Source organism: Adiantum capillus-veneris, chromosome 14 (genome assembly GCF_014529385.1).
Source record: "Adiantum capillus-veneris isolate H3 chromosome 14, ASM1452938v2, whole genome shotgun sequence".
Lineage (NCBI taxonomy): Eukaryota > Viridiplantae > Streptophyta > Polypodiopsida > Polypodiales > Pteridaceae > Adiantum > Adiantum capillus-veneris.
Window position 1 is genome coordinate 28,005,781 of NC_140944.1, and position 22,141 is coordinate 28,027,921.

General features: G+C 45.9%; 1 protein-coding gene across 1 annotated transcript in view; it reads right to left on the reverse strand.

Moving 5' to 3' along the window:
• The window catches only part of LOC147442139 (transcription factor SRM1-like), a 29,949-nt gene extending 11,646 nt beyond the window's left edge, over positions 1-18,303 (reverse strand). The window contains exon 1 of the mRNA XM_086528429.1: positions 17,599-18,303. Within this exon, the coding sequence (XP_086384555.1) occupies positions 17,599-18,059 (461 nt within the window). The 5' untranslated portion in view covers positions 18,060-18,303. The remainder of the gene's footprint in view (positions 1-17,598) is intronic.
• Positions 18,304-22,141: the final 3,838 nt, after the last annotated feature.

The window sequence follows — 22,141 nt, forward strand, 5'->3', positions numbered from 1 at the left end:
AGGACAGAAAGAATAAGGGTAAAGTGAGAAGGCGGTTCTTGATTAAATTCAAGAACTATCCTGCATTGGATGCGAAGTGGATGGAGGAGGAGGACCTAGTAGATACTCCTCAGATTGTGAAACTTTACCTTAAAGCTTTTGGTTTAGCATAGTCTATACCAAATGGAACCCCGCATTCAGCTTGGTCGGATATATGGTGCACTGGGTATGCACAAGAGGGGAGTTACTCGCTCCTTTGTCAACGGATGCCTCGATTTTTTATACTAGAGTCACTGATGTCTCTTTGAGCTTTAGGGATACTGAGAGCTAACAGTATTCTGTTGTATGACTTTATGAAATGGAATTCCGGATAATATGAAACTGATCTGTTCTTGACTTGTTTACAAGTGCGGTAACTGATAGAGAAAATGACTGCAACATTTTGGTATGAATGATCTCGATAAACATGGTTGCAATAGGGATTAGTCAATCAAGCATCTATGAGGTCCTGAGTGGATCTACATGCGATTGCTTATTGCATTGCCGATAAATCATGGTCTGAGATCCAAATGAATGTTGAATGTGATTTGTCATGTGATGTCCAGTGATGTGTTGTTATGTGACTGTCGTACATGTGCTAGATGTGTGTTCCTAGTGCGTCGGTACTAACAGTCAGTGTCTGCTAAGACACTTTATGGCTTTTGTCTGTTTTGCAGGCATAATCGAGGGCGATTACAATGCTTTAAAGAGGGGGGTATGTCACAAATTGGTGACATGGCAGCCAGTACACTCATACACACACACCCTCTCCGAGGGGAACTCCCAGAAATGTAGACAGTGGCGTGGCAAGCTCCGTACGGACAGGCCCCGCAAAATGCAACGAAAAATCCGAAAAGTCCGTACTGTTGATGTGGCAACCCGTAAATCGCGGCAAATTTTACGACAGGCAGCTTTTGCTTTTGCCTACGCAATTTGAGAGAGAGAGAGAGAGAGAGAGAGAACTTTTTTGCTTTTGCTACGGAAGAAGATGAGAGAGAGAGAGAGAGAGAGAGAGAGGGTTCTTTTGCTTTATTTTTAAGCTTTTGATTTTGAAGCTTTTGGGCTCTGCTTTTAGCATCCCTTGTGAATCTATATATATGTAGTTTGGGCTCTCACTTCTCAGAGCATCTGGACGCAGAGTCTAAGAGTGAGTCCCGACTACTCGCTTGTACTTTGAGTTGCAGATTAATACAAAAAGAAATACCGAAAGGGACGTCAATCTTTGGGGCCAATATCTTTAGGCACGGAACTCCGCCGAGCCAATGTCGATCAATTGTGAACTATGCACTGTTTTGAAGTGTATTCTTGTGGTGTCGCAGTAGAATCTTGACTTGGAGTGTCCAAGTCTGTAACATCGAGACTACTGTCTTGAGAAGAAGCCAGGGTCCATTCAATAATTCATGGGACATGCTAAGCGGGGATTCGCTATGCATTCGGGTAACTTGACTTACCCACCAGATAAACCTTCGACAAGTAGAAACAGACGACAGACAGATCCACGATCTCGTCTGACACAAGATCAAAAAGATGAATATTTCAAAACAGGAAAGTGTTTTGAATGGGGGGGAACAAGGACATATTGTTGCACGGTGCCCCAACAAGGCATAAGAATAAGGATGACTAACAGAAGGGAAACACAGCGAAACAGACGACAAACAGATCCACGATCTCGTCTGACACAAAAAAGATGAATATTTCAAAACAGGAAAGTGTTTTGAATGGGGGGGAACAAGGACATATTGTTGCACGGTGCCCCAACAAGGCACAAGAATAAGGATGAGTGACAGAAGGGAAACACAGCGAAACGAGGAGATACTCGTTCCAGAACATATTTTTTATAGAACATTATGGATGAATTAGCATTATATTTGCTATAGACATTTATGAAATAAAACTTTTCGGAAGAAGAATTTAAATTTTTGGATTATTTGTGAGCATATAACACGATTATGAATGAGCTGATGATGATGGCTTTGGAGCTGTCATAGCTCCCGGATGAACCTGAATTGAAAAAAGAGCGAGAAGATACTCGTTCAGGAACAAATACTGACTTTCCAAGACGGTAAAGTGAACAGTGGATCTTTTTTTTTTTTTCGGAGAAAAAGATCCTTCTATTAGTTAATGAAACTACCCATAAAGCTACAACCACCTCTACTAGAGAGGGCTACAACAATCATAAGGGGAGACTCTCCCAATGAAAAAACATCATATATACAATGAGGGCTAAATCAGGAGATGGGAGGAGGGAAAAGCCACACATGTGGACGGTAGTGCCATCTGAGCACACCCCGGACCATGGTGAAGAAAGACCCAGGGCGCCAGATTCGAAGGAACGCCTCTCTACGCTCCCTCGTGAACGGTGGATCTTAAATAAGAACCATCCAGCATTGAATGTGAAATGAATGGAGAAGAGGACCTAGCAAATACTCCTCGGATTTGGAACTTTACCTCGACGCTTTTGATCTAGTAGTGGCTATTCCAATAGTTCCCACAGATCAGCAGATTGAATCTGGTGCAAGCGCGATTGCACAAGAGGGGAGTTACTCCAGTCCTTTGTCACAGATTACTTGGATGGAATAAAGTCACTCATTTCCCTTTGAGTTTCAAGGATACTAATGGGCTGACAGTATTCTGTTGAATGACTTTATGAGAGAAGTACTTCGAAATGGGATCCCCGAAAATGATTTCTCGCACACGAGAGTGCTTGAGGCGAATGACTACTTGCACATGATAGTGCTTGAGTCGAATATCTCTATAGACATGATCGCAATATGGAATTAGTTAATCCGACATCAGTGAGGTCCGGGATGGATCTAGATTACTTGGATGGATCTAGAGGGGAGTTACTCCACTCCTTTGTCTCACAAATTACTTGGATGGAATAAAGTCACTCATTTTCCTTTGGGTTTAAGGGATACTAATGGGCTGACAATATTCTGTTGAATGACTTTATGAGAGAAGTACTTCGAAATGGGATCCCCAAATATGATTTCTCGCACACGACAGTGCTTGAGGCGAATGACTACTCCCACACGATAGTGCTTGAGTCGAAAATCTTTATAGACATCATCGCAATATGGGATTAGTTAATCCGACATCAATGAGGTCCGAGATGGATCTAGATGCGATTACTAAATACGTTGCTCACAGTCATGGTCTGAGATTTGGAATGAATTTTTCTGTGATTGATTTGTCATGTGATGTCCAGTGATGTCATGTGCAGTGATGTGACTGTTGTCTTGGTATAAGTGCTAGATGTGTCGTGTCTAGAGCGTCGGTACTTAGAGTCAATGTCTGTTGAAATGGTTTATGGCCTCTGTCTGTTTTGCAGGCATAATCGAGGGCAATTATAATTCTTTCAATAGGGGAGTATGTCTGAAACCGGCCTGTTCAATCCAAAAAGGGCGGTAGACTTTACTTTAAACCTTGATTTAGCTTTCACCCATTATTAGTCGTCTATTTTACCTGTACTTTCAAGACACAACAAAGGGGAGAGGGATACAGGCTGCTAGATTGCACCTGTATGAGTAGACAGACACCATATTGGCCCCTAACTTAGGCGCCCCTTTCGGTATTTCTTTATTGTTCAAAAGAGGGAATAAACGCTGTGGTTCCTACAAGCTGCCCCGCACAAACTCGGCTGAATTTCCACTGTTCCAGCTCGATTTCGGCAGCATAACTGTACTAGAATCCTTCACGGTCAGTATTCCCACGCATTGACTGACTTTTCCGACGCATACGGGCACTTTGCAAAACCTGGCGAGAATCTGCAGCACGCTGAATTCTCTGTTTTCAGCCCTGAAAATGCTCCAGATCGCCTGTACAGCGGTCCCCTTGCGTCCCCGAACCTCCTGGGGGTATTAGGGTCCGTTTAGGGCCAAAACCCTAAACCTGCAAAAATACACAGCAGGCTGTAATTCACTGTTTCGGGCTCCGTTTCGCGTGCCGGTCGCATCCCTAGCAAGTCCTCGAGCTCCCGCACCTGTAGGGCTACTTGCCCTTTGAATCGGACGAGATTTCTGGCGTGAAACCTCTCCGAATTCACCTGTACCTGCGGGGGGATTAGCCGCTAGCTAATCCAGTACCTGTGCAAGAGGCTCTTGCCTCGGCAATCGCGCATGAACCCACACAACTGTACATTGGTCAAATGAAGAGCCCACTAGAGGGGCATAACATACTGCCAAAGGGGAGAGAGAGGGCAGTGCGTAGCGTGCAGGGCATCACTCCTGGCACCGCACTGTGCATAAGAGGGAAAGCAAGCACTCCATAGCTCTTAACCTGTGACAGAGACTTGCAAAATGAGCCTCCCAGCTATAAATCACGTTTTTGCCTTCTCTATAAGTAGTAAACTGGCCTCAGAGTGCCAAGTGTCACTCATTTGTGCATTTTCCCGCTTTAGACCCTCGGGTCTAAAAATATCTCACCTGCAGCCTCTGTTGACTTGGCCACAGAGTAACAAAATGATCCCCATGTCAAACTGCACGTAATGACGCGAAGACATTTTCAGGTCCCAAAATAGCAGTTCCCTAAATTTTAGGAGATGCTGCCATTGTATCTTTCTAGGTCATCCGACCCTCTTTGTACACTGCGGCCACATCCAAAACTGAAATGTAGCCTCTGTAGCAAAGGATTCCACTTTGGCTAGTCAATGACCCCACTTGGCTAACCATAGTCCTTGTCCAACCTTAGTGCTCTCTTGCCCTCAGGCCTGGACTCCCTCTGGACAGTTCCACACTAGCTATGCAATGCAGGGCAGTTAGATTTCCCGAGGGGTGTTTCCAAAAAGTGAAAGTAAATAGATAATAAGAAAGAAATCAACAAAAAGGATAGATAGTAGTCACACGCTGGTGACATACCCCCCTCTTGAAATCTCAAACGTCCTCGTTTGCATCTATGTCGTACATGCTTACTGTCAACACTGATGTATTCAACACCTGTCGACACATGTATGACACATACATGCTCATTGTCAACCCTGGTGTATTCAACACCTCGTCGACTCATGTATTGCCTGCGTGTGAACCCTGTCCCAATGACATAGTGGTAGCTTCGCACTCTGCCATTGCTTTGAGTCACTAACTTTCCAATGACAAAATGGTAGCTGCACATTTTGCCACTGTCTTATAGTACACGTTGGATCCCGTAACACTTTCGAGCATACCCAAACCGACAGTTTAAGAATGCAGTTACACATGTACTCTTCAATAGAAGCAATCACTGTATCCTTGACAAACTGACAAGAAATACTCACTTCTATAGCACTAACCAAACTTTTGGACATTCCATAAGAGCAATTGCCAAACTGACAATCTGTACAGCTCTAACATTCATGTAACAGGTATTTCATTTGAGCTCACTTTAAATACCATGTACATCATTTGTTTCAGAAGCCATTGTCACACTGACAATCCATTTAGCTTTGAAACTCAAGGGGTCAAGGTAGGTTGCAAATCGAAGGCTTCCAGGTAAAGTGATAACACAGTTGGTGACTCTGCAAGTTCACCTTCTTCCATCCACTTAGCATCCATTGGTGGATAGTTTCTGAACTTTACCAAGTAACGCCTAGCAACCTTGCCTTTCACTTTCCTTTCTTTGTGTGCCAAAATCTGTTCAGGGACCAAGATCTCGTCAAGTTCCTCGACTTCCGGCTGATCTTCAGCTGGCATATCTTCTGGCACATCACCCACATAGGGTCTGAGAAGACTCACATGAAACGCATTGTGAATCTTCCAACTGTCAGGCAATTTCAGCCTATATGCAACATCACTGATTATGTCGCATACTTGAAAAGGCCCATAGTAACGCATGCTGAGCTTTGGAAAGAGTCTTTCCTTGCCCTTCATCTTCTTTAACCTTGCCTTTTCAAACCGTAGAAGCACCCAATCACCAAGTGAATATACCACTTCACGACGGTGACGATCAGCTGCTTTCTTTTGCTTTGCCTGAGTCCTTTCTAAGGCCACTTTGACCTTCTTGTACATTTCATCCATGTCTTGAACATACTTATCTGCTTCAAATATCTTGTCCTTTGTATGCAGTATGGGAGGAACTTTCTTGCCACCTTCAACTATCTCAAAGGGTGCCTTGCCAGTTGATGAATGCACTGTATTATTGTATGCATACTCCACCAATGGCAAATACTGCTCCCACTTTCCTTTATGCTCTGACACATAGCACTTCAGCAGATCTAGGACAGTAGAATTTGCCTCTTCTGACTGCCCATCTGTTTGAGGATGAAATGACGAAGAGAATTTGAGCGTGGTACCCATATTCTCAAACAAGCCTTTCCAGAACAAACTAGTCATGCGTGGATCACGGTCGCTAATAATCGACTGTGGCATGCCATGATACTTGAAAATATTGCTCATAAACAAGCGTGCCATCTGATCTGGCTTTATCTTCTTCCTGACAGGAATAAAATGAGCCTGTTTGCTGAATCTGCAAATAATGGTCCAAATACCATCATTTCCTGTCTGCGTTCTTGGAAGATCAAAGATAAAATCCATAGCAATACTTTCCCATGGTTTATCTGGAATAGGTAGTGGTTGCAATAACCCTGGTGCCTTTTGCCTGTCAAACTTGACCTTTTGGCATATTAGGCATTCTCGCACAAAGGCATCCACATCTCTTCTCAATGTAGGCCAATAGAAGAATGTCTCAACCGCTTTAACTGTAGCATCGATACCACGATGCCCTGCATACGGTGGGACATGACTCTCTTCCATAACTTTGCGTCGCAATGGCTTTGTGACACACAATCTGCCATGCATCATCATGAACCCGTCTTTAAGAAGATAGTGTTCATGACGTTGTCCATCCATTAGTTGCTCGAAGACCCTTGCAAAATCTTCATCATTTGCATACTGTTCTCTCATATCATCAAGTTCATGATGATAAGGAATTGACACAGCTGAAATTTGTGGCTTCCTAGACAAGGCATCAGCCACAACGTTCTTCTTGCCTTCCACATGCACAATCTGAAAATGGAACATGGACAAGATATTTGCCCATCGCATATGCTTCTCAGATAACTTTGTCTGTGTCAAGAAGTATCGCAAGGTCTGATGGTCCGTTTGGACAACAAAGTCTGCACCTAGCAGGTAGTGTTTCCAACTTAAGAGCGCATGAATCACAGCCAGTAACTCTTTCTCATAGACCTGCATGGTCATCTCTGGCCCTTGCAAAATTCTGCTCTCATAGGCTACTACCCTGCCATCTTGCATTAGCACAGCACCAATGCTACTACCGCAGGCATCACACTGGACCACAAATGACTTCCTAAGATCTGGCAACACAATGACTGGATCCGAAGTCATCTTTTCCTTTAAGAGATTAAAAGCTGAAATCTCTTTTTGTGTCCATCTAAAGGTGACTGCCTTCTTTTGAAGAGCATGTAAAGGTGAAGCAATCTCAGCGAAATTTCGGATAAACCTTCTGTAATAGGAGCATAGTCCCAAGAAGCTTCGGACATCATGCACCGTCTTCAAATTTGGCCATGACTTGATCGCTTCAACTTTTGCAGGATCCATTCTGACACCATCCTTTGAGACAATGTGTCCCAGAAAGTGAATCTCTTCCAGAAAAAACTCACTTTTCTTTGCATTGATGAGCAACCTATGACTGCGTAGCTCTTTGAACACAATGGCCAAGTGATGCCTATGCTCCTCTTCATTCTTTGAATAGACTATCATGTCATCAAAGAATGTACCAACAAACTGCTGGTGTGGACGGAAAATTCTGTCCATCATCCTATTAAACGTAGCAGGAGCATTTGTGAGACCAAAGGGCATCACTAAAAATTCGTAAAGGCCAAACGTCGTTCTAAAAGCAGTCTTGTGCACATCCTCTGATCTAATGCGGATCTGATGGTACCCACTCTTTAGATCTATCCTGCTAAACATAGCTGCTCCTTCTAATTTGTCCATAATATCATCAATTCTAGGTATAGGGAACCTATTCTTGATGGTATTCTTGTTCAGTGCACGGTAGTCGATGCACATACGCCATGAGCCATCTTTTTTCTGCACCAACAATATTGGAGAACAGAATGGAGATGAACTGGGCTGAATCAGCCCTTTTTCTAACAGCTCCTGTACTTGGCCCATTATCTCTTTCTGCTGAGCCGCACTAACCCTGTACGGAGGCTTATTTGGTGGGCTACAGCCTGGCACCAAATCTATCGCATGGTCCTCGGGTCTCTCTGGCGGTAATTGAGACGGTAATGAATCGGAAAAACAGTCACTATACTGTTGTAAAAACATTGACCTTTCTTTATCTAGCACAGATAAATTTGATTCATCACAATCTGACACTTCACGTGCAAAAACCAAGTACGCAGAAAGATGCTTTTTCATTACAGAAGTAATAGCAGAAGCTGATACAGTAGGAATAGACTCCCCTTTAAGCTTTACATCCAGAATGTGAGTCTTTCCCCTGCTCTGTACAGTGATCTTTTTGTTGTAGGCATCCATGATTCCCTGTACACGAAACAACCAAGGAATACCTAACAACACATCACATCCGTCCAGTGGCATGATGTAAAATTCTTCAGCATCTACATAGGACTGGATATGTAGACGCAACTTTCCAATGATGGGTGTCACAGCCTCTGTATGGCCAGGACATGCCAAACCTGCCTCTGCTGTATACCCCATCTCTTCAGGTCTGATTCCCAACTTTGAAGCCAATTCTGGGGAAATGAAGTTGGCTTTGGCACCTGGATCAAAGAAGATAAGCACTGTTTGATCCCTAACCTTTCCCCATGCTCTGCAAAGCTCACTTGCATCTGAATTTGGCTTGTCGCCCACCATATCTGGCACTAGACCAGCCATGGGCTTCTTTCCTTTCTTGTCTTCCTTGTCTTCAGAATCAGCTGGCCTTTTCTTTGTAGGACAGTTGTAAGCGATGTGGCCAGGCTGCTCACATATAAAACATTTGTTCTTTGTCCTCAGGACCTTCTTTTGCTCTTCTGACTTGCGAGGAAAACGTCTTTTCCATTTCTTTGCTGGTCCTTTTTCTGATTCAGCCGTAGCTTTGTCTTTCCCTGCGTTGGCTGACTCCTGAGTCCCTTTAGGAGCCTCATTGGGAACGTGCTTCTTGGCTGAATTTTTATTGCCTGATCCTGCCTTGACGCCAGTGTTAAATTCACAATCTTCTCCCTTGAGCAAACCATTGCCAGTGTTTGCTACCTCGATGAGCTGCGTCAAAGTAGTGACTTTGGTCTTCGTGCAGTATTTTCTCAATCCTTTGGGTAGGCCACAACAGTATTTTTCTATCTGTTCTGTCAATGGCACAAACCTATAGGAAGTTACTGGAAGTAGAGCTTTCCAAAACTTCCGATTGTAATCATCCAGATTTCTGCAAGTGGCAGCATTAAGCTGGTGCCATTCTGTCATGACATCTGCTTCGAAATCATCAGATAACCATGCTGCTGCAAAAATCTGCTTGAAGTAAATCCATGTGGACGGAGCTTGCCCTTGAAGCAATAAAGTTGTCCACCATTGTCCCGCATTCCCTGTCAAGAAAGTGGCTGCCTTGCGGACCTTTGAAGCCTCTGTAAAGTTTCCCCCTGCATAGGCCTTATCAAACTGCTGGAGGAATGAAAGAGCCTTCTTCCTGTCATCAAACCCTGTAAAGGTCGTGAATGACACTCCTTTGCCACCTTCTTTGTACGGAGTTGGCCTCTCCAGCGGCGTTAAATTGTCATATGGAAGTGACTGAAACATGGGAACACTATTAAGGTTCATCTGTGTTCCTTGGCCGCTATTAACTTGACCTGGAAATGCCATATTTGGCTGCTGATTTGTAATTCCAGCCATACCAAAATTTGCTTGTGGCATCCCAAATTGTCCCTGAGTGCTTTGAAACCCTGGTTGCATACCCATGACACTGTACATGGGGTTAGGCATCATCGTTTGAGCACCCGCAAACACTGTTCCTGGCGTATAAAACTGATTTCCAGGTGCATGACCAGCCATGCTCTGGAATACCGATCCACCTCCAAAATAGCCAGGGTGTACTGAAGGTGGTGGGAAGACTTGTTGCATAGCCTGTAAGTTGCTTCCCTGCACATTAGAACCAGCTATAGGCTGCTGAAAGGTGGCGGGCTGAATTGGTACAGCTTGAAAAACTGGCATCTCAGCCACCTGTTCTTGCACCTTAGGCATACGTTGTGGAGACTGCATGTTCTCCGTCAAGTGTACAGGTGTTTCCATTGACTGTGCGGTATGAATCACCTATGCTCGAGCCTTAACAGGCTTTTGAATATGATCCAGTGACCCAACTTGCTGAGACGGAACCGGAGGTTGCAGAAAGGCTAAAAACCTCGGATTCTGCACTACTTGTGTGAACATAGCCACAGCAGTAGCCAACTGGGTCCTGAATATATCATCATCAGTCTGTGGTGGTCTTGACGACTCACCCACTTCATGTGTCTGTTGACCCTGTGAAGAGGAAACCTCTTCAGTCACATCATCTGGTCTGTCAGCCATAATTACAATTCCCTGTGTCTCGTCTATGATCCCCTGTGTCTTCAAGCCGAAAACTGCCCAAGGCTCACTTCTATGGGAAAAAGTGATTTAATCCCGTCGATGGAACCATGAAACCGGCCTGTTCAATCCAAAAAGGGCGGTAGACTTTACTTTAAACCTTGATTTAGCTTTCACCCATTATTAGTCGTCTATTTTACCTGTACTTTCAAGACACAACAAAGGGGAGAGGGATACAGGCTGCTAGATTGCACCTGTATGAGTAGACAGACACCATATTGGCCCCTAACTTAGGCGCCCCTTTCGGTATTTCTTTATTGTTCAAAAGAGGGAATAAACGCTGTGGTTCCTACAAGCTGCCCCGCACAAACTCGGCTGAATTTCCACTGTTCCAGCTCGATTTCGGCAGCATAACTGTACTAGAACCCTTCACGGTCAGTATTCCCACGCATTGACTGACTTTCCCGACGCATACGGGCACTTTGCAAAACCTGGCGAGAATCTGCAGCACGCTGAATTCTCTGTTTTCAGCCCTGAAAATGCTCCAGATCGCCTGTACAGCGGTCCCCTTGCGTCCCCGAACCTCCTGGGGGTATTAGGGTCCGTTTAGGGCCAAAACCCTAAACCTGCAAAAATACACAGCAGGCTGTAATTCACTGTTTCGGGCTCCGTTTCGCGTGCCGGTCGCATCCCTAGCAAGTCCTCGAGCTCCCGCACCTGTAGGGCTACTTGCCCTTTGAATCGGACGAGATTTCTGGCGTGAAACCTCTCCGAATTCACCTGTACCTGCGGGGGGATTAGCCGCTAGCTAATCCAGTACCTGTGCAAGAGGCTCTTGCCTCGGCAATCGCGCATGAACCCACACAACTGTACATTGGTCAAATGAAGAGCCCACTAGAGGGGCATAACATACTGCCAAAGGGGAGAGAGAGGGCAGTGCGTAGCGTGCAGGGCATCACTCCTGGCACCGCACTGTGCATAAGAGGGAAAGCAAGCACTCCATAGCTCTTAACCTGTGACAGAGACTTGCAAAATGAGCCTCCCAGCTATAAATCACGTTTTTGCCTTCTCTATAAGTAGTAAACTGGCCTCAGAGTGCCAAGTGTCACTCATTTGTGCATTTTCCCGCTTTAGACCCTCGGGTCTAAAAATATCTCACCTGCAGCCTCTGTTGACTTGGCCACAGAGTAACAAAATGATCCCCATGTCAAACTGCACGTAATGACGCGAAGACATTTTCAGGTCCCAAAATAGCAGTTCCCTAAATTTTAGGAGATGCTGCCATTGTATCTTTCTAGGTCATCCGACCCTCTTTGTACACTGCGGCCACATCCAAAACTGAAATGTAGCCTCTGTAGCAAAGGATTCCACTTTGGCTAGTCAATGACCCCACTTGGCTAACCATAGTCCTTGTCCAACCTTAGTGCTCTCTTGCCCTCAGGCCTGGACTCCCTCTGGACAGTTCCACACTAGCTATGCAATGCAGGGCAGTTAGATTTCCCGAGGGGTGTTTCCAAAAAGTGAAAGTAAATAGATAATAAGAAAGAAATCAACAAAAAGGATAGATAGTAGTCACACGCTGGTGACAATGTCACAAAGTGATGACGTGGCAGGACCACCCCTGGCAGATGAGGTGGCAAGCTGACGTGGCAGGCAACACAGGTGCTGACGCGGCAGCTGTACGGACAGCCCTCCACATTGTCCGCTGAAGTGGCAGACTGTACGGACAGTCCTGCTTTTTGTGTTGACAGCTGTATGGAATTTCCGTAAATTGCGCTGACTGCTTTTTTCACTTTTTGGACCTAGTTGCTTTTGGAAACTCCTTGCTTTTGAGTTTACTGCTTTTGGGGCTCTGTTTTTGGTATCCCTTGTAAGCATAAAAGAGCCCTAAGGGCCTCACTCTTCAGAGCATCTGGACGCAGAGTCTGAGAGCGGAGGTCACCTACGAGAGTTGTACTGTTCTCAAGATTTGATAATAAAGAAATACCGAAAGGGACGCCAGGTTTTGGGACCAATACCTCTAGGCACGGAACTACGCTGGGCCGTTTCGTTCCTCCCATCTCTTGATTTAGCCATCATTGGGAGGAGAGAGAAGCCACACAGGTGGACGGTAGTGCCATCTAGGCTCGCCCTGGACCATGGTGAAGAAAGGCCCAAGGCACCAGAGTCGCAAGAACGTCTCTCTGCGCTCCCGCATGCGATCGGAGCTGCCCTCAAGTCTCTTGAATTGTCCCCTGAGAGTATGGATCAACTCCAGCCGAAGATGCGGCCCGCCAAATGAACGAGTGTCACGCCACAGACGAGCTTCCAACAAACCACTCTTGGGGGGTAAGCTCTGTAGCAGGCTGGAGTGCAGGTCGACCCCCCTGGATCACTATCATCCTCTTACTGCACCACTCTTGGGGGGTAAGCTCTGTAGCAAGTTGGAGTGCAGGTTGACCCCCATGGATCACTATCATCCTATTGGTGGAAGATAGCTCAAACTGTAGCGCAGGGCTCGTGAGGGTGGACCAAGCAGCTACACCCCAAGTGTATTCTCACGGTGTGGAAAGAGCTGGCATCACCCAAAGAACCCGAAGCCAAACCTGTTGTGCCATGGGACAGTCCCACAGACAGTGACGCTGACTCTCCAAAGGATGGTCACAAGCTGCACATGCTGCCAAAAGGCCACTATGTACTAGCCAGCTCCCCACTAATGTAGCTATGTGTGCAACTAGCCACTCAAACAAAGTGACTTGCTGCGGATGTCTGAAGTCCCACAACCTCACCCAAAAGCCTGACAAGAACTTTGCTGTGAGACCCTCCTCCTGTCAATGAAGTGTTGCAACAGGACGAGTCTCTCTCCGTGTTGCCAGTAAGCGATGCCCCAGCCGAACAGTATATTGAAAGAAAAGGATCCCAGGGTGGTCGGCTGAAGAGAAGGGGTCTCTCCAAAACCACTCTCCAGGATCTCACTGCACTCGTGCTAGAGGGTGCTCTCCCAAGCCCAAAGCCTCTAGTGGCCTATCTCAAGATCTACTGAGTCAAGATCTATGACACAAGGCCTACTACTCGAATCCTCCGAAAACAGCACTCTGCAAATTGAAGACCCTCTACTGAGACTCTATGTAGTTGACCCTCGGCTTGGATCTCGAAGAACATGGAGGGTATGGACTCTGAGCAAGCGTAAACAGGACCTCCAGTGGCGTGAAGACCCCCATCCATCGGGGAGCTGCTGTCTCTAGAGGAGTGAGCCACTTAGCTAATAGAGCCTCTGTGAAGTCCTGGCACATGCTCTGCCCTCTCATGCCATGTAGCTGGATGCTCTGTACCTCCTCTGGCAAACCTCAAAATTGAAGCCAATCGTTTAGAGTGAACACTAGAACCTCTACCATGGGACCCCAAGAAACATGAGGCCTACTATCAACCAAGTGGCCTCTCTGAGTGCTAACCATGGGGTTCCAAACAAGGAGCTCTCAAGCGCTCCTCCTTGCAAGTGGGCTCGTGCTGCTCCCGGTCACACCGCAGTTGCTCCCAAGAGCGATTCGATCCTCCAGTCTCCTGCTCAAACCAGCTCTGCGGATCTCTGTAAAGATCCACCTGATGGAAGGGCTCCAAGGCATAGTTACCCGGAACGCGGAACGGGAACGGCGACTGAAACCCCCGCGGAACGGGGGACCGGCCAGGGGTTCGGAACGGGAACGACGTGGAACGGGAGGCATAAAAAACACCCAAATAATGCAATTTTTAGCTCTACATGTTTGAAATTTGAATACAAGTAGTATTAGAGTCCTTCGACTCTAATACTCACAAAAAACTCGATTGAAGACCCCTAGGCCATGGATGATGAGAGAGGGAGAGGGAGAGACTCGAGAGGAGGGAGAGGGAGAGAGCTTGAGAGAGAGAGAGAGAGAGAGAGGGAGAGAGCTTAAGAGTGAGAGGGAGAGAGCTTGAGAGAGTGAGAGGGGGAGAGCTTGAGACTCGAGAGTCGAGAGAGCTTAAGGTTTAAGCCTTAGACCTTGAGGGCATGTGGATTTGCTTGAGAAGGGAATGGGTGTGAGGGGGTCCATTTTGAGTCCTCGCACACCTAAAAGACACATAATGTTCACTACAAATTTGCAAAAAATTGCCCATTTCTCCCCATTTTGAGAGTTGGCCATTCCGAAGCCGTTCCGGAGGCGTGCCGGCCGACCATTCCGGTATCAAGTGGTCACCCGGAACGGCAAAACGTTCCGGGACGTTCCGGCCTTGCAGGGGGGGGGGGGGGGGGGGAGGGAAGGGCGTTCCGACGTTCCAAGGCCTAGGGAACGCGTTCCCCGGTAACTCTGCTCCAAGGGGCTCCTGCATAAGGCACTCGAGCTCTTAAGTCGCTGAAGCAACTCCTCCTTCCGGGTCTCCTCCCCTAGGAGTCGTCCTCAGACAACAAACTTCCCAAGAAGGGCTCTGCTCTGCTGTGCTTGGTCTATGATCCCCAACCCCCCAGAGAACATGGTAGAGTGATGACCTGCCAAGCTACTTTAGCCCGGGCTAACTGGGTGTCGTGCCTTGACCAAAGAAAATTCTCGATCAGCCTCTCTAATTGGTTGATACAAGAGCTCGAAAAGATCCAGCAAGATGTAATGTACCACATAGTAGCCAACAGCACCTGGTTGGCCACTACAACTCTTGACTGCCAAAGAGAGCCGTGCCGAACTCCAATGTAGCAACTTCCTCCTGATGGACAGGAGGAGGGAAGCAGTCTTCTGCTCAGAAGACGAGTCCAAGCCAACCTGACAGCCTAAGTAGCGAACTGCAGTCCCTGGGGAAATCCATCTAAAACCCTCACCTGGCGACCAAGAAGGTGTAGGAGCACTGCCAACCCAGAAAGCAGTTGTCGTTCTCCAGTTGATCAGTGTGCCTGATGCACTACAAAACACCTCAAGAGCCTGCTCACACTTGTGCAGATTGGCCTCTTGGCCCTCCAAGTACAAGGTTGAGTCGTCAGCAAACTCAGCGTCAAGAAGCTTGTCTGCCCTGATAGGGAGCTCAAGGCCACGCAGGCCAACCTGCTAAGAAGTTAAGAACTTGCTCGTTGCCTCAACATAGAACTGGAAAAGGAAGGGAGCAAGAGGGCAACCCTGTATGACCGAGCGCGTGAGCAAGAAACGCTCCCCTCGGCCCCCTGCCAAGAGCACCTGATTGTGCGCACGCCTGTAGAGAGTTGACACACCTCTGATCCAAGCATCTGTGAAACCATCCTGCGTAGAGTGCCCTCTAGGAAGTCCCAGTCAACTCTGCCGTAGGCCTTCTCAAAGTCGAGAAGAAGTATCACCAAATCCTCTCCTCAGAGACGCGCAAGAGTAGATGCCTCCCAAAAAGTGAAGATGTTGTCAAGGATACTACGCTCCTTGACAAAACATGTCCGAGACCCATGTATAATGCTCTCTAGTAGTGGTTGGATCCTCAAACTTGGAGCCTTTGCTAGAATTTTGTAGGATGAGTTGAGGATGGTAATGGAACGCCACTGTCGAATCTCATCCAAGGAGCCTCCCTCCTTGGGAATGAGGTAGATCAAACCCTCACTCATGCTGTCAAGCATCTACACCTGTGTGCAACGTACTGAAATGCGCCGCAAAGATCTAAACCAAGCAAGTCCAAGTACTCGAAGAAAAAGCTGGGGTCAAACCATCCTCCCCTAGACAACTACCATTGGGGAGTGCTCTAACTCCTGAGGACCTCATAGAGCTCCTCTAGCCGGAGGGGAAGCTCAAGTCTCTGCCGCATCTCCTCGATAACAAGGCAAGGCATCTATGCCCAAACCTGATCCCTGCATGCATCCTGGCGCTCTGACTGAGGCTCAGCTGACAACAAATCGCGGTAGAAGAAGCCAATACTACACGACGATCTCAACGCCTTCGGCTTGCTAAGTGGTTGACCCTTTACTACAGGTTAACTATGCTTTAATGTCTACAGTGATCCAAAACAGAGATCATCTTACACTTGAGGAGGCACTTTCACAACTTAAGTGGAAGTTGGCTATGCAGAGAGTACTTGATTCCATCAAGAAGAACAACACTTGGTGTTGGTTCCGCGGCCTACCAAGCGGAAAGTGATTGGTGTCAAATGGGTCTACAAGACCAAGTACAAATCTGATGGCTCTTTGGATAAGCACAAGGCAAGACTAGTTGCCAAAGGCTTTCGCCAGAAACCTGGTGTAGACTACGAGGAGACCTTTGCACCGACTACACGAATGGCGACCATTTGGATTGTTTTTGCCCTTGCTCCTTTTTTCGAGTGGCCAGTTTTTTGGCATTCCTCAATGGTGATCTAGAGGAGGAGGTTTATGTGGAGCACCCTCCAAGGTTCAAGGATCAAGACTTCGTAGACATGGTGTGTAGGTTTCTCAAAACCCTCTATGGCCTAAAGCAATCCCCACGAGCGTGGTACTAGAAAATTGATTTCTTCTTCCTACAACACTCCTTTCAACGATCTTCTGCTGACCCAGACTTGTACATTTACAGTGAGGAGGATTAGTGACACTTGTTATCCTCTATGTCGATGATCTCGTGATTACAGGTAGCCATGTTGTGCACATCCACAGTATTATGGCAACCTTGGCAAAGGAGTTTGAAATTTTCCTGGATTAGATGTTTGGCAGACAGAGGGGGCATCTTCCTCTCTCAGGAGCGCTATATCCAAGAATTGTTGGAAGCATTTGGTATGACCGAGTGCAAACCTATCTCAACTCCCATGGATCTCAATCAGAAGTTGTCACAGTTTGATCTCCCCATTGTAGAAGATGCTACACACTATCGAAACTGGAGCTTTGTGTAAGCATCCATGTGTATCTTATAAACGCATAACATATTCTTGATCGGTCTTGTCAAGAGAGACATCTTGCATTGTCACTAACTTAACTTTTGGGCCATACAAAACATAGTCTTGTTGCTAAGAAATTTAAAAAAGCAAGAAAATACCTTTTATCTTGGCAATTTGACATTGAATGTACACGAGATATGTTTATTTATGCTCAAATTATATCCTTGTGTGGATTTTATATAACCTTGCAAGGATTTTAATGCATGTATGCCGAGAGTGTAAGATCAGAAAAGAAAGGAGGTCACAAAGCACTTACTTGTGCTCTTCTTCTGTCCAAGGCACTCCTTTGCGCCGTTCAAGATCTGCCGCTTTAGAAAGGAGAGCTCGACCATTGGCAGTACCATTGGAGCTTGCGGTATCCTTTTTAGAGCGAGGTACATCCGAAGGAGGGGGTGCAAGGGGGGTACCAAGGGCATGCTCTGATGGAAAGTGGGGTTTGGGGTAGAGGGGAAGGGCAATGAGGCCAGCTTCGATGGCTTGTATGTCTTCAAGAAGGGTGTCAAAATGGGCTTTGACGGAGACAACAGTATGGCCAGGCACAGCAGCGGCTATGGAGTCCCAGCAGTTTTGGGCGCCCAAATCGTGGGCGGCAAGGGCCAATTCGAAGAGCTTGTCCTGTTGGGGGGTCCAGGAAGGTGTGGAGAGAGAGGGTGATGCTGCTTCTTCTTCGTAGGAAGGCGCCGGCGAGCCTGCAGACGAGCAGGAGGGCGGTGCCATGTTCTCGTCTCTGGCTCGTCTTACTTTTGGGGACAAAAAGTTTCTATTAATCCAATTGGCACCTTGAAAGTTGCAACAATGGTGTTATTCAAGGCAAGTGGAGGTGGGGCTAAGTGACTATAGTACATTTTTCGTCTTGCTCGCCCAAGATTATCTAAATCTTATATGATTGTATGCGAGTCCATTTGAATGCAGAGAGATGCATAATAAAAAGTTTGTCAACTAGAAGTGGAACCTGCATTGTGAACATCAAGAAGAGATGCTTCCTCACTCATGGCATGCTTCACACAGAGGAACAAGTTTGTAAGTAAAGTGCATCGCCCATGTTTATAAGTGGCCCAAACACAATTGAGAGGATTATACAAGTACGTATAATTTAAGCTCCATATAAAGCTCCTCCAGAGACTTTGAAATCTTGCTGATGATATGTCAATGTCTCGAAAAATATTTGTAATCATGTTATATCCTATTAAGTTCGAAGGAATTTTGGATTTTTTTGGTGCATAAGTCGTGACCTTTGGCACTTCATAAAGGCCACAAAAAGTACATTCTTTTACAAGCATGATGTTTAAAAAAGGGGGGCATGTGAGTAAGATATCTAAACAAATTCGCAAGTATATATATCCAAAACTAACATTTTTGGACTGTTGGAATCTTTTCTTAAATGTATTATGCAAACACCATTACAAACGAATTGTTGGGGTTCAAGCCAACTGGCCGGACATCCCACTTACTACTAACCCATCTACTAACTTAACCATTATACACTTATTCTTTAATACAACAGAATAAGGAGCTGCACAATCGGATAACGTTGATGTGCGCTCCACCCAAAGCAGCTCTCTCTCTCTCTCTCTCTCTCTCTCTCTCTCTCTCTCTCTCTCTCTCTCTCTCTCTCTCTCTCTCTCTACCTACTCTCGCAGTTGCACTTGCACTTGCACACGCTTTCCACGGCACCTTCAACTGGTATCAGAGCAGGGTTTGTGCTTGCCGTTTTCGCGTCTGCGCGCGCGCACTTTCAAAAGTGCAAACAGGTTTTCGATTTCGCCATCGGCAAATTCAGCATTTCGAGAGCGTTTCCAGCAAGTGTCCTACAGTTTTACCCCCCCTTCAAAGTTGTTCGTGTAGTCGAAAGCTTCATCCGAGCTACGCTTCAAGAGTTGTATTTTTCAATTCCACTTTTGCTAGAAGTACAGGACCAGGTACAAGTACAGGACACAGGTGCAAGTTGTTCAGAGACTATTTTGGGATGGTATATAGCCGTTTTATGGCTATTATGTGTTATTGAGATGGTATTTATGGGCTGATTAGGAGCACTTTTTGGCATCGACATTGTCTCGGGTTTTTTAGGCATCCATCTCCTCACAGGTTCTTGCATACATACAGGACATCCAAGTTTCTTATAGATTGCAATGTTTAGCATCAGCACAGATTTCAGTGGGAGTACTTGATGCGCATATGCATTGTTTTGGCACTTTTGATAGTGCCTGAGCTCTTTTGAGAGCGGTTTTACTCCCTGCAAGGATTTGTTTACTACTTGCACATTTTGTTTGGTGCCTGTTCGAGCACGTATACTACACCTTGCAGTATTGTCGACAATGGATGTACATTGAGTTGCGGAAACTGCCATATGTACCTTTTGTGGAGCAGATTTGGCTTGTTTCTCGCAGTCCTGACTGTTTCTGAGACTCGGTTCGGAGGCCCTTTCTGAGACTGGGCTGGTTTCTTGTCTGCATAACCTTTTGTGAGGGTCGATAGTGTGAGGTTTTCTTGAGTTGGGTGATTCTCGAATGTTAAGATCCTTTCGGTGATACAGGTTGCTGGAGTACCCCTTTTTCGTGGCCTCGCCATAGACATGTATAAAGAGGGCTAGGTGCATTTGATGCCGTGATGGCAGTCTTGGGCCAGCTTTTGACTTTTTATGCACAATTAGTGGTTGATGTACCTGTCTTATTCTCTGAGAGCATTGCTTTTGATGCGTTATTGATCTCTTGTGACAGTTTTGGATTGAGATTCTGTCAGTTTTTTTTGGGAAACTCTACTGCATTTTTCTCAGAATTACTAGTGTTTATCGTCATATTATCTTTAGCTTGTAGCCATGTCATCTAGTGGTGGAAAGGATATTTACAATATCCAGAAATTTGATGGGACGAAATTGTGCTATCTAGAAAGAGCAGATTCAAGATGTTCTTATACAAAAAGGCCAGCTTGATCCTATCATGGAGCGCCCATAGGGCGATGTTGAGTGGGAGAAACTTGATGCTAAGGCCAAATCTACCCTCCGTTTTCATTTGGCCAAATCCGTGTACTTTAATTTAGTTGGAGAAAGGACTGCTAGAGATGTATGGGATAAGTTGTGTTCCAGTTATGAGAACAAAAGTGCCACTAATAAGGTTTTCTTGATGAAGAAGTTGTTTGACCTTCGTATGAAGGAAGAGGGTACTATTTCTACTCACATTAATGAGTTCAATATCATTTTCACTCAGTTGACCACTCAGGGTTTGGTCTTCGATGAGAAAATCAAATGTATCTTCTTGGTATGCAGTTTACCCTCGTCTTGGGATACGTTATGTACTGCGATTAGCAACTCAGCACCTGGTACCGGTCTAGTGTATAATGATGTCCTTGGGAGTCTGTTTACCGAGGAGATTCGCAGGAAATCTCTCGAAGGCAAGAAGGATGGTGATGCGTATGTTGCTAGTGATAGATAGAGGGGTCGCACTCAAAGTCGTGCCAAAAGTAAGGAACGTGGGGGCTCACGCAGTAAGTCTCGGGGTTCTATGGGTAATGTCTGAAGGAGTACGAGCGGAAGTGCGACGCGAGAGAGAGTGCGAGAAGAAGAGCACGACGATATGGTGAACTCGCTCTACTGTAATGTGTAGAGCAAAGTGAGTTCTTATTAGGTTTTTACAAAAGAATATGTGTACATACCTGGCAGCCCGGCCACTTACCTGGGCGACCACATTGGGCTTTATACCCCAACAACCTCCCACTTAAAGTCCAATGTGGTACTTTAAGTGTGAGAGAAGCTACTATACAAGCTAATATACAAGAGATGTAGAGAAGTGGTGTACTACCCTACACCTAACTGCTTGCGAAAATGCGCAAAGCTCTCTGAGGGAAGTCCTTTTGTAAGTAGATCAGCAGGATTTTCTGTGGTGTGAACTTTGACAAGCTGAAGTTGCTTATCCTCGAGCATTTCCCTGATGAAATGATACTTCACATCCACATGCTTTGTCTTTGAGTGATAAACTGGATTGCGAGCCAATTGTATAGCACTTTGACTATCACAATATAACACAGGCATCTCTTCTTTGATTCCCAAATCTGTTACTAGTCGATTAAGCCAAATTGATTCTTTGCATGCCTCTGATGTTGCAACATATTCAGCCTCTGTAGTAGACTGAGTAACACAATCTTGTAATCTAGAACGCCATGATACTGCTCCACCAGCCAATGTAAAGACATACCCTGACGTAGACCTTCGGTTGTCTAAGTCACCTGCATAATCTGAGTCTGTAAAACCCTTTACACTTAGCTCCTGACTCCCATAGCATATACGCATACTCTTTGTAGCTTTCAGGTATCTCAATATTCCTTTCACTGCCTCCAATGTTTCTTGCCTGGGTTTGACATGTATCGACTTACTACTCCCACTGCAAATGCAATGTCTGGGCGAGTAGCAATCATTGCATACATCAAACTACCCACTGCAGACGCATATGGAATCTTATCCATTTCAGCCTGTTCTTCCTCAGACACAGGACAATCTTGTTTGCTAAGTTTCACATATGGTGGCAATGGAACACTCAGTGCCTTTCCCTTCTCCATATTGAAACGTTGCAAAACCTTGTCAATATACTCTGTTTGAGATAACCAAATCAACTTCTTTGATCTGTCTCTCTCAATGCGCATACCAAGTATATGACTTGCCTCACCCATGTCTTTCATGTCAAACGATTTTGCCATCTTTGACTTCAAAGCTGAAATTTCTTCCAAGTGCTTGCCAGCAATCAACATGTCATCCACATACAAAATAAGGATCAGCCAACTGCCATCCTTAGCCTTCTTTGTATATAGAA